The 15,460-nt window shown below is 37.3% G+C and overlaps 2 protein-coding genes across 3 annotated transcripts in view; one reads left to right on the top strand and one right to left on the bottom strand.

The window, feature by feature from the left end:
* Positions 1 to 15,460, top strand: part of GPATCH2 (G-patch domain containing 2) — a 473,250-nt gene that overhangs the window by 165,784 nt on the left and 292,006 nt on the right. The gene's annotated exons all lie outside the window — the stretch shown is intronic.
* The window catches only part of SPATA17 (spermatogenesis associated 17), a 238,168-nt gene that overhangs the window by 124,607 nt on the left and 98,101 nt on the right, over positions 1 to 15,460 (bottom strand). Inside the window, exon 6 of the mRNA XM_055583760.1 lies at positions 5,859 to 5,982. Within this exon, the coding sequence (XP_055439735.1) occupies positions 5,859 to 5,982 (124 nt within the window). The remainder of the gene's footprint in view (positions 1 to 5,858; positions 5,983 to 15,460) is intronic.

Raw genomic sequence — 15,460 nt, 5'->3', positions numbered from 1 at the left:
CACACTGAAACACAGCAATTCATCTGTTATTTCATCACCTCAAATTAAAAGCAAGGAATCACATAAAAAAAGGGCGGGGACGGGAGTTGCTCAGTCATGTCTGACTCTTTGCGACCCCATGGACTATACAGTCCATGGAATTCTCCAGGCCAGAATACTGGAGTGGGTAACCATTCGCTTCTTCAGAGGATCTTCCCAACCCAGGGAGTGAACCCAGGTCTCCCACCCTGCAGCAGATTTTTTACTGTCTGAGCAACCAGGGAAGCAACACATATTAAATATTTAATATATGTAAGGCATAGATCTTCCCACTTATGATACTGGAAACAGAGTTGAAAGCAATACATGATTTGGAGGCTTTACTACATTTCTTAATTTATGCATTCTTTCATCTTCTAAGATTTGTCTTATAAAGATGCTGTACATATCAACAGACTACCACTTAATTTCTGGCATATCAAATTTAATTTTTTAAATGAAGATATTTTCCTTCTGTATACAAATAAGATTTCATGCAATTTTAAAAGCAAAGTAGCTGAAACCATTTGTTTCTCTAAAAATATAGTAATTAAAAGTAAAGTTTTGTCAATATTAATTAGAGTATGGTGTCTTTTTAAAGGATCATAAATAACTGAAAGTCATTCTCTCAGTATTGATAAGATAATTTTAACTGCCCATTAAAGGAAAAACATTAAAAATCTATTATACACCAATGACATGAAAGATATTTCCACAAAACATGTATTTAATTAAGTATATAATTTTAATTAAGCATATATTTTTTCATTTTAGTTCTAATTTGAATATGTATAAACTATTAAATCCCATAACTAAAATAAAATGTGGAAAAAGTGAGTGTCAGTGACTCAGTCATGTCTCACTCTTTGTGATGCACGGAGTGTAGCCCACCAGGCTCCTTTGTCCATTGAATTTTCCCGCCAAGAATACTGGAGTGGGGAGCCATTCTCTTCTCCAGGGTGTCTTCCAACCCAGGGATTGAACCCAGGTCTCCTGCATTGCAGGCAGATTCTTCACCATCTGAGCCACCAGGGAAGCCCAAAATAAAATATGCCTAGTTTTAATATACTGAGTTGTAAATATATTTTGTATTTATTTATCCTTTGATTGGCATATTAAATTTTTTAAAAGGGTAATATTTTCAGGAAACTATTTCAGGAAAGTAATATAATCAGGAAACTATTAATGTCTATAATTTTATATAATAACCTATATTTCTGAATATTAATTTTTCTGAATAGACCTTGAGTTTTACATTTGTATCTGTAACTTTGCTCACCTCCAGGAAGATCCTTAAAAATCTGGCAACACTCAGAGGCAGTGTCTTATAATGACTCCAACAATAGTCCTTTGCATATATCTACCAGTAGGTGGAGCAGACAACATAATTTATTACCCAAGAACAAGGACAAGGGAATGAAAATCTGTTTATTTGGAATAAAACAAATTTGCAAAGGAGGTTTTCTTCAAAGGAAATATGTCCTATATGTGTTAGATTTAGTTTGACTGGTTACTGAATCAAAATAAATAACTTTATTAAATAATCAATCTTTGCAGAAAGATAAATTGAATTTACAAATGTAAGCAGTGTTTGCATTTTACTTACTCAAATCAACTAAAATTAGCTTTCTTTTCATAAAACTTTTACAGAAACAGAGACTTTTTGATGTGTTCATTTAATAAGGGCACTAAATCCAATCCTGTGTTACAGGTGATGAGGTGCATAACAAACAGTATTTTCTGGGAAATATAATTGACTAATCCTATTATGTCTGTAGCAACAAATTAACCTTATTACTACTAGTAAATGGTGATTGATTATTTATGCAAATAAGTTACCATGTTCAGTTTTCTCATTGAAATAAACATATACAAAAGGTGCTTTAGTATGACTTGAACTTTTTAATTAATAAAACCCTGAGGGGTCTATTAATTCACTCATTGTAATATTAGTTATTTACCTGAGTAATTCCTATTAGTGTTAATCCATTTGCTTGCATAAAGATGTGATAATTATTACCATTAAAAATCAGTAATAGATTTTGGAACTATTTTAAGATGTATATTAGAATTGTACTAGAAATATGCTTAAAACTGACTTTAAAACTATGCTGGCAGTATGAGTACATCAGTATATCAGCATAATTATCTTAAAATTAATACATTAAGTAACACATGACTTCATTTATTATCTATATCAGATCAGATCAGATCAGTCACTCAGTCGTGTCTGACTCTTTGCGACCACATGAATCACAGCACGCCAGGCCTCCCTGTCCATCACCATCTCCCGGAGTTCACCCAGACTCATGTCCATCGAGTCAGTGATGCCATCCAGCCATCTCATCCTCTGTCGTCCCCTTCTCCTCTTGCCCCCAATCCCTCCCAGCATCAGACTCTTTTCCAACGAGTCAACTCTTCGCATGAGGTGGCCAAAGTACTGGAGTTTCAGCTTTAGCATCAGTCCTTCCAAAGAAATCCCAGGGCTGATCTCCTTCAGAATGGACTGGTTGGATCTCCTTGCAGTCCAAGGGACTCTCAAGAGTCTTCTCCAACACCACAGTTCAGAAGCATCAATTCTTCGGTGCTCAGCCTTCTTCACAGTCCAACTCTCACATCCATACATGACCACAGGAAAAACCATAGCCTTGACTAGACGGACCTTTGTTGGCAAAGTAATGTCTCTGCTTTTGAATATGCTATCTAGGTTGGTCATAACTTTCCTTCCAAGGAGTAAGCGTCTTTTAATTTCATGGCTGCAGTCACCATCTGTAGTGATTTTGGAGCCCAGAAAAATTAAGTCTGACACTGTTTCCACTGTTTCCCCATCTATTTCCCATGAAGTTATTTGTGATCAAATATTAAAGGTCAGTATGACAAAATATATTAACTTGGAAGATTCAAATGAAAATTCCTGACATGTTTACAATATTCCTCTCTTAGGGAGGTGATTTAAAAACATCGTTTCCCTATATTGCCCTCAGGTCGGTGAAGCCAGGTATGAAATGTAGAGGTAGGCGGCATCATTATGAAGATTTCTAACTAATTTTCTTTAATAATTAAAGGAAAGCAAAGAAGGGAAATGAGAAAATGAGAGTTTCCAACAGCTAAAACAAATAGAAGAAAGTCAAAGCATAGAGTCTTAGTTTATTCTTGACAGCTCAAATTCTAAAAATACAATTGTTATCATTTACTGAATGCTCTCTGAGGGCCTGGAAACATTTTAAACATATTAAATTTAATCCTCACAATGTTTTTAAGATGCACAGTGAAACAGGCTCAGACAATTTTAGGTAATATCCCAATGATTCTTCTTTGAGGCTATGGTACAGTAGAGAGAGTGTGGGCATTTATATCAGACAAAGCTGAGCTGGCAGCCAAGCTCTCACTTAGAGTAAGAATCATTTCATTGGATGCCAGGAAGTTCTGGGGACAAGTGATCACTAAACTGAAGTTTATATACACAGATATTACTAGCAGTCAGCATGGGATAAACAAGGAGAAAAATGGGATACCGCATTGTTGGCTTGTATTGTTAACACAAACACAATAGTAATTTGCTTGAAAATTTATAAAGGTCCATGAGTCAAGTTACCTAGTTGAGTTTGTGAAATGATTTGTTAAACCAGGCACTTAATTTAAAACTGAAAAGAAATCAAAATACTTTAAAAAATAACATGTATAAAATATCTACCATATTCTCTGACACATGGTAAGCACTCCACGGATATATGCTACTGTATTATTTTTATTAGTAAAACAGCTAAGCCATTATGGTCTTTCCAATTTATTACATTATATACCCAATGACTAAACAACTCTGGATAAAACAGAAGTAACAGATGCTTCAGTTAAATCCCACTTCATCATTTTAAAAATTGCTTTCTCTATCACACTACAAATCATAAGTATAAACCACACAGAAAGTTTATAAGTATAAAGGGAGTTCAAAATTTTCAAAAGAAAAAAACTGTCACCAAGAATGAGTACTAGGTTTAAAGAATTACAGGATTATATTTATAGCTATGCTTAGTCTCAACAAAATTGAAATTACCATTAGTAATTAACATTTGAAAAAAAAAGTTTTGCTAAAAAGATTTGGAATTCTGTATCTTTAAAATGTAGCCCACTAATCACACAACTAAAATGTTTACATTGCTATGGATTTTATAATAAAAATTGAAAACACTTTTACTTATTAGTTTTCAAATTATCTTTAAATTAGTACCTGGGTATTTAGAGTGGAAAGACCTCAGTTTGAACACCAGGGCTTTTACTACTAATTTTGTGTCTATGGCCAGTCACAAAGTTATCTGAATTTCAGTTTCCTTGCCTGTTAAATGAAGACAATTCAGCTATCCAAATTAAAGTACATATTAAGATAGTAATCATTACTGAAAGTATTGTTATTTAGACTACCAAATAGAAGCCAGAGGTACAAGAGACCTGTGTTCCAAATGTACACAGCCAGCCCAGTATTTACTATGGTTTTGACCTTAGATACCTCTAAGGAAGACATTCAGTCTTAGATTCACTCTCTCCCACTGGGATTGAACTGGCTTTCCTGTCTGAAGAGATTTGCATGTGCAACTCAGCGAGAACCCTAAAATTGGGCTTGAAGTCTAGGAGAAAGAATAAAACCCAAGAAATTGCTAGTTTCCAGCCTCAGGCTCCCATTGTGCTTCCCTATGGCTCAGCAGGGAGAAGGCAATGGCACCCCACTCCAGTACACTTGCCTGGAAAATCAAAATCCCATGGACGGAGGAGCCTGGTAGGCTGCAGTCCATGGGATCGCTAAGAGTAGGACACGACTGAGCGACTTCCCTTTCACTTTTCACTGTCATGCATTGGGGGAGGAAATGGCAACCCACTCCAGTGTTCTTGCCTGGAGAATCCCAGGGACGGGGGAGCCTGGTGGGCTGCTGTCTATGGGGTCGCACAGAGTCGGACACGACTGAAGTGACTTAGCAGCAGCAGCAGCAGCAGCAGCAGCAGCATGGCTCAGCAGTAAAGAATTCGCCTGCAGTGCAGGAGATGCAGGAGACTTGGATTTGATCCCTATCAGGAAGATGCCCAGGAGAAGGAAATGGCAACCCACTCCACTATTCTGGCCTGAAAAATCCCATGGATAGAGGAACCTGGTAGGTTACAGTCCCTGGGGTTGCAAAAGAGTCAGATATGACTGAATGAGCACAGCTTCAAGCTCAAGTAACAAAACACTTCAACCCCTAAATTCATGCTTTTTTAAACAACAACAATCTTATTCTTTGTGAACAAAACATTCTACATGCAGTGTATGTTTTCTTAGTAACCATGAGATCTGAGGCACTGAAACCTACCCACATATCAGAAAAGAAACATCTTAATATTCCAAATTCCACATGTACATCTCTATATGAAGATGCAACTGCTCATGCAATTTGGTTAAAAGCTATACCTGAAAACTTACATCAGAATTTAGAAAGGATGGTTTTAATCTCAACATTCGCTCAGTTCACAGAGACAACATGAAAGCGACCTCAACTTAATAATTTCTTAGTTCTTGATCAATTCACAACACAACCATGAGCCACTCAGTCTGGGTTTGGAAACGGATGTTATGCCCTTGGTGGTGGACTTGGACCTTTCTACCAGCCTGGCCCAGCTGCCTCCACGAAGCTGCTGTCACAGGGCAGCCGGGGTGCCTGCATGCACCTATAGAGCAGCACAGAATTGAACTTGAAGTAGTGTCTTTGCGGTATCTTTTCAACAAGTCATGTCCCATTCAGCCTGCTAGTTTATCTCTGTCAGGCCGGGGGCCCCAGTGGCTTCCGTGAGGTGTCAGGGACAGGTAGACCAACCTGCTTTGTGCTGAGGAGGTAATGCATCTTTCGAGCCTGGTAATCTCTTTCTTTCTCCTCCCTTTCGAGGTCTGCCTTCTTCTCTTCCCTTTCTTTCATCTCTGCAAACTCCTCCAGGGCCTCCCTGCAGCGAAAGATTGCGGTTATTTGTGATACGAAAGATAGGCTAACCTTTTAATTCTTTCACTGATGAGAATCAAGTCAGTTTTTGAGGGGCAACCTTCCTCCACATTCATCAAAATCAGTGGAGTAATCGATCTTACCAGCACATTCTAGGTGAATCTTTGCAATTCTTAAAAAGCACGTAAGTGATCTTTCAGTGGTGAAATTTTGAAAGTCAAATATCTACATATTATAATCAGTTCAGTAGTTAAAGGACTATATTAAATGCAAAGTAAGTTAATTATCATTTTCCTTGGCTGAAGATTAACCATTTTAGACTTAATAAAACATCTAAACTACTGATTTCCTTTAAAGTTGGTATTTACAAAGCTGTAGTTGTTTATTTTACATACTTATGGGCTAATTTTAAAAATATGATAGCGTTTTAAACATATACTTAATTTAGTCTAAATTTACTTCAGTTAAACAGTTCAAATATTACCAACAATAGTACATGTACTATCTTGTCTTTGAAAGGCTGACATTTTATTCATTTATATCAATAATTAGAATAAAAGTCAAACTGTGTACATAAAAGTTCACAGCATTCTAAGTGTAACAAATCCCATTAAAATAATGAAACATTTCATCATTTATATATGTGTATCTAAGAAATTTAAACACAAAATTAGCTCTTAAAATATACTACGTGAAAAATACCTACTAAATAGAATAATAATATCAAACTATGGGAGAATAATCCTTTATTTTTCAAAGAACAAGTTTAACCACTCACATTAAAATAATGTTTTGAAATTGTACTTTATTTTTTTAAAAATATGTTAACATACTGTCTAGTTCTATAAGTAAAATTTTAAGTAAATCTTCTAGGCACATGCCTCAAAGATAGCAGGGAAAGTAAGAGAGGAGAATTCCAAAAACTAAAAAAAAAAAAGAGTCCCGTTCCTACTGTAATGACCAGAAATACTTTTGTTGCAATGTTCTGTTAAAGTCTACTAATACAATACTTCATACAAGGTTACTTATGAAACACACTGACGTTTAAAAATCACCATGCCCTGCTATTGCAGCAGAGCTATTTTTTCCAACATAAGATTAAATTGCAAAATAAATGAATTACTTGGAGTGGCATGGCCCTCATTTTGCCACCCTTCTCTTGAAAATTGCTTATTAATATGAAAAAAGGAGTCAGAAAATAGCCTGTTTTACTTTATGCATAGTATTTTGGGGGCTTCTGTACCCACAGAGCAGGGCTGGCTGCACATTTAGATTGTGCTGGCAAGCTGGTACAATGACCTTTCTGACCTGCATCTCAAGGCTATTATTAATCGCTAAGTAACCTGGTAAAGCCAAACAAATTTGTTTCCATTGAAAGGATCTCTATCTGTGTCTGAGAATTTGTTCTGTACCAAACAAACCTCATTAACTGTGTCCATTTTTGACAAAGAACCAGGAGTTAGAGGGATTGGTGACCTTTCTTTGTCCTTAGGTACACATTTCAAGGCAGTTACATATGAATAACTGAGAATTTTTACCAGGAAAAATAGCAATCAGTGTTACATAAAAAAATGAGCACATCATTAATTTTCATCTTTACTCTTGATATTATGTAAAAAATAAATATCTCTTCTATAATTCCTCTTATAAGTCTTTAAGAGAATTTAAAATAGCCAATGAACTGCCAGTCTTAGGATAATTACTCAAATACGCATGATCCAATTTTATGTTACCCCAAAGATAAGCACAGCAATATTCTGAATGATCACAAAAATTAAAAAAACACATCTATAAAGAAGTTTGTGTAAGTAATTTAATGAATATGAAGAGATCTAACATAAGAAAAAAAAAAAGGCCCAATAAAATTGAACACATATACAAACAGGTAAGATACAAAGAAGTAAATAGGACTTGGATACAAAATCAGCAGCGGAAATTATTTAAAGAAGTAAAAACAGTTCATCTTCAGGATATGGAAACACAAAACAATCTGTGGGTACTCAAGAAGCTTGACAAGGAGAGTTAAAACTGACAGGAATGTAAGAGAATGTTAGTTTCCAGTATATAAACACAGAGTAAATCCAGAAGGAACTGGAAAACCCTACCAAAAAAACCCAAGAAATTTGAAAAATCCTAGAAAAAGTAATTGAGGGTAATCTCAAATCACAAAATTAATTAATTTAATAAATTCATACAATTACCTAAAAAAATCAATCTTATGCTGATTTATTGCTCTACTTGAACAAGTACAGTCGTATTGAACACCTCCATTATATTCATGTTAAATATTCTTTGTTAAATAACTAAGCAGGAAGAGCTGAATAAATTATTTATCCTTGATATACAGGTTTTTTGTTATAGCAATAGAGATGAAGATATGGCTCAGTGTAAAGGATGCAATAGAAAATTATGATCCCATTAAAGATTAAAAACTGGAAACCACTGTAACTAGGGTTCCTACAAAAATATAAAATTCACCTATTTTTTTCAGTCCAGCAGTTTTTAAAAAGCTTTTTAAACAATTACAAATTTTTCCAAATAGCTTCAGACTGTTATGAATATGTTTTTACATTTCAGATATATAGTCTAATTTCTATCTGAAAAAAAAATCCTGTGATATATATGGGATAGGTATAACTAATTGCCCTGTTGTTCAAATATGGAAACACGTAAAGAGATGAAATGAGCCAATCTGAATCACAAATCAGTTAATGGCAGAAATGGAATTAGAATGCCTAGATTTGCAGAGCCTCTAACCTTACATTTGATTGTAGTCGTCCTAATACAAGAAATACTATACGGGAGATATTTTTATTGAATGAACCACACATTTTCTTTCATCTTATGATCTTGTATACAACTGTTTAGTTAATGAAACTTGGATAAGTCCCAAGACTTTCTGCACCAGTTTTTATATGTACAAACATTTTGAGATATTTGTAAAAATAAAGGCAAAAATTACTGAAACTATCTAAAGCTTTACATATTTGAACACATTTTGCTAATGATATCTATAATGATAATAAAATATTTACATAGTCTAACATGATAATAATAATAAAAACAGTAATAGCCACTTGGAGGCAATATAGCAGAGCAGTTAACCAACACAGACTCTGAAATGACACCTGGTTATAAAATTTCTCCCGGGCTACTTACTAGCTGTTTAATCTTTGAGCCTTAATATCCTCATCTGTAAAATGCAAATATATTATCAGTCTCAGGATCTTCTCCATCAAGCTATTGTGATGATGAAATTGATTAATCTCTGTTAAAGTGCTCAAAGTAACGACTAGCACACAGTAAGGTGTTACATTAGAGAATGTTTCCTGTAATCGGGGTACTAGGCTACTTGCTTTATCTACTCCACTGTATAGGAATCTTTTATGCTTTATAAAATCTCAGTGAGCTCCTCCTTTCTCTCTCCACACTAGTGTGCACCTTATGGATAAAATTCCATGAGGCAGAGCACAGAGTCTGGCTTCCTACAAGGCTGGAAGCATGGGACAAACCTTGAACAGTGGGAAGTGAGGGACAGAGAAGATTCATGCAGAGAATTTTCTCCCTTTTTTCTGCCTTACATGTACTGCTTTAAGAGGTCTCCTCGCAAACTGGGAGAAATCCTGTGTGGCTAAAAACAGCAGGCACACCCACTGTGCTGGGTTGAGTCACTCCGGGATGTGATGTGAAGCAGTGGTCTGGGACTGATGGAGTCATCCTGTGGTATTCCCTTTGGTCCTCACTAAAGGACCAAAGCACCCAATACAGCTGCCCTGAGTGTTAGTGGCAGACAGCTTGAACTAAATACATTCCAATGGAAAAAACAGCTGCCCCATCCCAGGTTTTGCCACCCTCTACCCCAGCTTGCACCCAATAGCTGGTGACGGAAGGAATACAGAGGCCTCTGTGTCAATCTGGCACTACACTCAAGGCCCATCTGAATCCCAGAGCTTCCTGATACTGATGGAGACTTCTGATGCAGGTCAGCTTCTTCCTCTGCTTTCCTCTTCCACTCCTTTCAAAATGTTGTTCCCCAAATGCCCCCCAACAACACTCATGAGCCAAATTACTGTCTCACAGTCTGTTTCTGAGACACAGAAACACTCTTTCTCTTATACTCTTGCACTCTTACATTCTTTCTAAGACACCTCACTCTCCTTTTTCTCACCCTCACTGCCCTAGACTAGAATCAGCCAAATAAAGGATCGGTAGTTTAATCCTTGACTTACATTTTGTTTCCAAGAGCTTCCTGGCTAAGACATCTGTGTGTTCATTCAGTTGTGATCGACTCTTTTTTTTACCCCATGGACTGTACACCACCAGGCTCCTCTGTCCATGGAATTTTCCAGGAAAGCACACTGGAGTGGGTTGCCATTTCCTCCTCCAGGGGATCTTCCTGACCCAAGGATCAAACCTGAGTCTCTTGCGTCTTCTGTATTGACAGGTGGATTCTTTACCACTGAGCCCCCTGGGAAGCCCTTTAAGATATCTATATACCTCATTTAATCCTTCCGCAGTCCTGTGGGGCAGATATCACTCCTCCCGTTTTATAGATTAGGAAAGGAGAGTCACAGAGATGAGATCTATGCCCAAACTCTCAAACTAGAAAGTGGCAGAGTCAGAATTTGAATCTAGGTCTGAGCAAAATCCACATCTTTAAGCACAATACTATATTCATATCATACATTTTGCCCAATCCAATATTTTATTTAGATATCAATAAACTTTTTTTTCTGAGATGGTAACTTTGATGGTAGCAAAAAAATCCATATTAGTTTTCCAAAGTCCACAAAAGGGAAAAGCTGATCTGTTTTGAAAAAGTTTAAATTAATTGCAACTCTTCTTCATCATCAGATGATAGCATTAATAACTGGGGAGTTAACCCTGAATATTCACTGGAAGGACTGATGCGGAAGCTGAAGTTTCAATACTTTGGTCACCTGAGGGGAAGAGCTGACTCATTGGAAAAGACCCTGATGCTGGGAAAGATTGAAGACAGGAGGAGAAGGAGCAACAGAGGATGAGATGGTTGGGTGGCATCACCGGCTCAATGGATATGAGTTTGAGCAAACTCCAGAAGTTAGTGAAGGACAGGGAAGCCTGGCGTGCTGTAGTCACGGAGTCCCAAAGAGTTGGACACAACTTCGCAACTGAACAGCAACAAAGTGACAATGGAATACACAAACTTTTGCATTTGCAGCCACACATGTCCTCTCTTAACACACATTGTCCACTTGCTACTCTTTGAGTGTATAAAGAATGCTAATATACATCATTGTTGTTCTTAATATACATCATTGTTGTTCTTTAGCCGCTAATTTGTATCCGGCCTTTTGGCGACCCTTTGACTATTGCCCACTGGCAAGGATACTGGAGTGGTTGCCATTTCCTTCGTGGGATCTTCCCGACCCAGGGATCAAATTCGCATCTCATGCGTTGGCAGGTAAATTCTTTACCACTGAGCCACAAGGGAAGCCCAATGTACATCATACTGGTGTACAAAAAAAGACTGAAACTGAAAAGATGCTTAAGAGCTAATCAGCACAACACAACTAACAGACCAAAAAAACCACAAGGCCTTTTGGGAACAGCCCTGCTTAACTCTCCATCTCACTTCACACCACATTCTCCTGTCACTACTATGCCTTAGTCATCATGGCCTTATTTATTTCCCAGCAAACAATTTACCCAATGGCCCTCATTTCATTTCCTAGCAAACAATTTACCTCAGGACTTCCACTTATAAAATTCTATTTTCTGCTTTGAACTCCCTTTACAGCAAGCTGAATTTTCTCCCATTGTTGTTCTCACTCATAGTACCATAATTTAGTTTTTTCCTCTGTAGAATTTAACATTTTTAATTATGTCTTCATGGATAAATTTGCTTATTATCTTTGATCTGAAGAGAAGCCAGAGTATTTGCTTATTTAATGTTCCTCACCCACTAGACTGCCAATTTTCTAAAGACTATGTCTGTTTTGTCCATGTCTATTTGAATGAATAAATAAATAGATTTTACAAAGATAGTCTTAGACAGTAGAGCCATTACGCTGGATATAATTAATATTGTAAAGAATTTACCCTATTGTCTCCACATAAGTATGGAAGTTGTCATCGTATGAATGATGACTGAAACCTAAGAGAAGTGATTACAAAAACAAGTACATGAGCCGGCTCAATTCTGAGCCCAAATAAAAGCTTCCTGAAGGTTAGGGTTAAGATGTACTCATTGATGTGCCCCTCCCAAAATAGTTGGCCTAATATCTAGTATAAATTAGGTGAGTCTCCTTTTTATTTATTTCTCAGCTGAACTACTAGTACATTTCATCACTTCTGATGGTTTAACTAGAAGAGGGAAGAAACCACAATGTCAAAGCCTCTCTTAGGGAGGGGAGGGGAGAACCTGGACTCTGGCTCTTTGCCAAAGACAGTGGGTGGTTCTCAGGATATGATTCCCTGAACAGCAGCATTGACTTCACCTGGGGACTGCTAGCAATGCACACTCTCAGGCTCCAGCCCAGACTGATTCAGTCAGAAATTCTAGAGGGTAGGACCGTGAGTCAATCTCTTGCCCGTTAAAGTCTGAGAAGCACGAGTGTACAGTGATGACAATGTAAGCTCTGTTAGAAAGTAAGATGGTTTGATTCTACTCATGAAGACATCATGAAGAGATACAATTATATTCAGTTAATGATCTTAATATGAGTATCACCATATTAGCTAAAGCACTATGAAGTACTACAAGGGGGAGAGGTTATATACATCACAGTTCAGTTCAGTCCAGTCTCTCAATTGTGTCTGACTCCTTGCGACCCCATGAATTGCAGCACGCCAGGCCTCCCTGTCCATCACCAACTCCTGGAGTTCACTCAAACTCACGTCCATCGAGTCGGTGATGCCATCCAGCCATCTCATTCTCTGTCGTCCCCTTCTCCTCCTGCCCCCAATCCCTCCCAGCATCAGAGTCTTTTCCAATGAGTCAACTCTTCGCATGAGGTGGCCAAAGTATTGGAGTTTCAGCCTAAGCATCAGTTCTTCCAATGAACACCCAAGACTGGTCTCCTTTAGGATGGACTGGTTGGACCTCCTTGCAGTCCAAGGGACTCTCAAGAGTCTTCTCCAACACCACAGTTCAAAAGCATCAATTCTTTGGCGCTAGGGATGGGACCAGATGCCATGATCTTCGTTTTCTGAATGTTGAGCTTTAAGTCAACTTTTTCATTCTCCTCTTTCACTTTCATCAAGAGGCTTTTTAGTTCCTCTTCACTTTCCGCCATAGTGGTGGTGTCATCTGCATAGCTGAGGTTATTGATATTATACATCACAGTTTCATAGAAATCATAATTTTGACAGAGGAATTTAAAAATTATACGGAGATTTTTTTAAAAGCACAGCTGTCCCCAATTCCATAATTTCTCAAATAAAAACAAAAAGCTATCACCTGCACCATCTTTAAGAAGAACAATTATAAGAAAGTGAATTTAAACAAGTCTCTAGTATCCTTCAGGGAAGGCAATGGCACCCCACTCCAGTACTCTTGCCTGGAAAATCCCGTGGACGGAGGAGCCTGGTAGGCTGCAGTCCATGAGGTCACTAAGAGTCAGACACGACTGAGCAACCTCACTTTCACTTTTCACTTTCATGCATTGGAGAAGGAAATGGCAATGCACTCCAGTGTTCTTGCCTGGAGAATCCCAGGGACAGAGGAGCCTGGTAGGAGGCCGTCTATGAGGTCGCAGAGAGTCGGACACGACTGAAGTGACTTAGCAGCAGCAGCTGCTTACTCTGTTTGATGGCAGACAAAGTCAGTGATATCTTCTATTGTATAAAGCCCTAGAAATAAAACTAGCTGAATACCACAGTTTCTGCTGTGGTATGTTATGTCTTAGAAGTATTTTAGTTAAATTTATTGAATGTACTTATGTTGTATCTCTAATGATTATCTGCTCTCAATCTGTACATATTCATGTAACCAAATAAGTAGGTAATAAAAGAAAAAAGAGAAGGCTAAGTCTAAAATATAAGTAAAATCACTAACCACAAATAAAGCAATTACAAGCTTGAAGTTGGTGTATGACATCCAAAAATATTTTGAGACTGATAAAACCTTAGAACAGATGATTTGAAAGTCATTAAGATACCCCAAATGTTTGCATTTGAAACAAAAGCTTCACTTTCAGGCAGTCAAATAATTTAAATCACTTATGCTATCTACCTGGCTACCTGGGCCCTGGAATGTTGGACAGGTGCTGTAAATCTCATTAGGGTATCATTTTCAAAAGGGGAAATATGCTTTAGAAGTAAGCACTCCACAGTACGTAGTCCTTGATACTCAAGCACTCAGGCTGCTACTGAACACTACACCGTACTGTATCTAGAGTACGATATCTAGAGTCGAGATTTTCACATTTTGAAAAGATTTAGAAAAGTGCTCTCAAAAAACACTTCTCAGTTACTCTTGAAAATCCTTTGTTTGCAATATAGATCAATTTCTCTTCAAAACGTTTAAGCTACTTTAGGAGTTAGTATCATGAAGAAAATTAACACTCATTTGCTTATTCACTCAGGCAGTCATAAGTATGTTTAAAATAGTAAAAGAAATAAAGATGTAGCAAGTCCAGTCCCTGCCTTCAAGTAGCTTGCAAATAGAATAGCTGACAACCAACTAGCCTATAGACAGAATAAGTCTATGGAGAAATACATAAGCAAGCTCGCCTCTGATTAGAGGGGTTGGAAAAGGCACTGTGGTCGGGAACTGAACAATGAGCCGGATTTCACTAAAGACAGTGAGCTGCGGTGGAGGGGAGTGTTAATGAAATGAGGCTGGATTATGCACAAGAAACTCCAGCTTTCTTTGGTAGACTTGAGCCATCAACAGCAAGCAGGGGGTGGGATAATGCACGTTAGAGCAGAAGAAAGGCTTCCTGACCAAGGGAGAATGAGCTCTCGAAGGGTAACGCTAGCAAATTTGTACTCTATAGACTAGATATTTTGAGGATGAAAAAAACTAAAAGAGAAGATAATGGTCAATGTTATAAAATTACAACACCATGACTTCACTCTAATCATAAAAAGGGAGCATCCAATTGCTCCATTATTTCATTTGCCTACTTTGCATGATTTTAAAAAGCAGTAAGACTCCATTCAAAAATCATTTATGAAAATCAATTTTTTTGTTCTTCTGGATCTTTTGAATAGACTTAGTTGAAATGACATTTTTGTATAGTATTCTTTCTAAAAAATATGCACATATATCACTGTAAAATTATTTTCTTTTTACTATTCTGAATAACTTCTATAAAAGGAAGTGAATTTTTATGTAATATATATGACGGCCAATAATTGAGAGTAACACTGAGCTAAGTACAACAATAGGCATAACAAGAAGAATATTGACTTAGTGCATCATTTTCAGGAGCTCCAAGTGCTTCACAGGCATCATTCTTCACAACATCTCACTGAGGCTGGAAAAGGGGCAGGTA

This window comes from Bubalus kerabau, chromosome 5, assembly GCF_029407905.1.
Source record: "Bubalus kerabau isolate K-KA32 ecotype Philippines breed swamp buffalo chromosome 5, PCC_UOA_SB_1v2, whole genome shotgun sequence".
Classification (NCBI taxonomy): Eukaryota; Metazoa; Chordata; class Mammalia; order Artiodactyla; family Bovidae; genus Bubalus; species Bubalus kerabau.
This window is presented reverse-complemented; position numbering and strand designations above follow the sequence as displayed.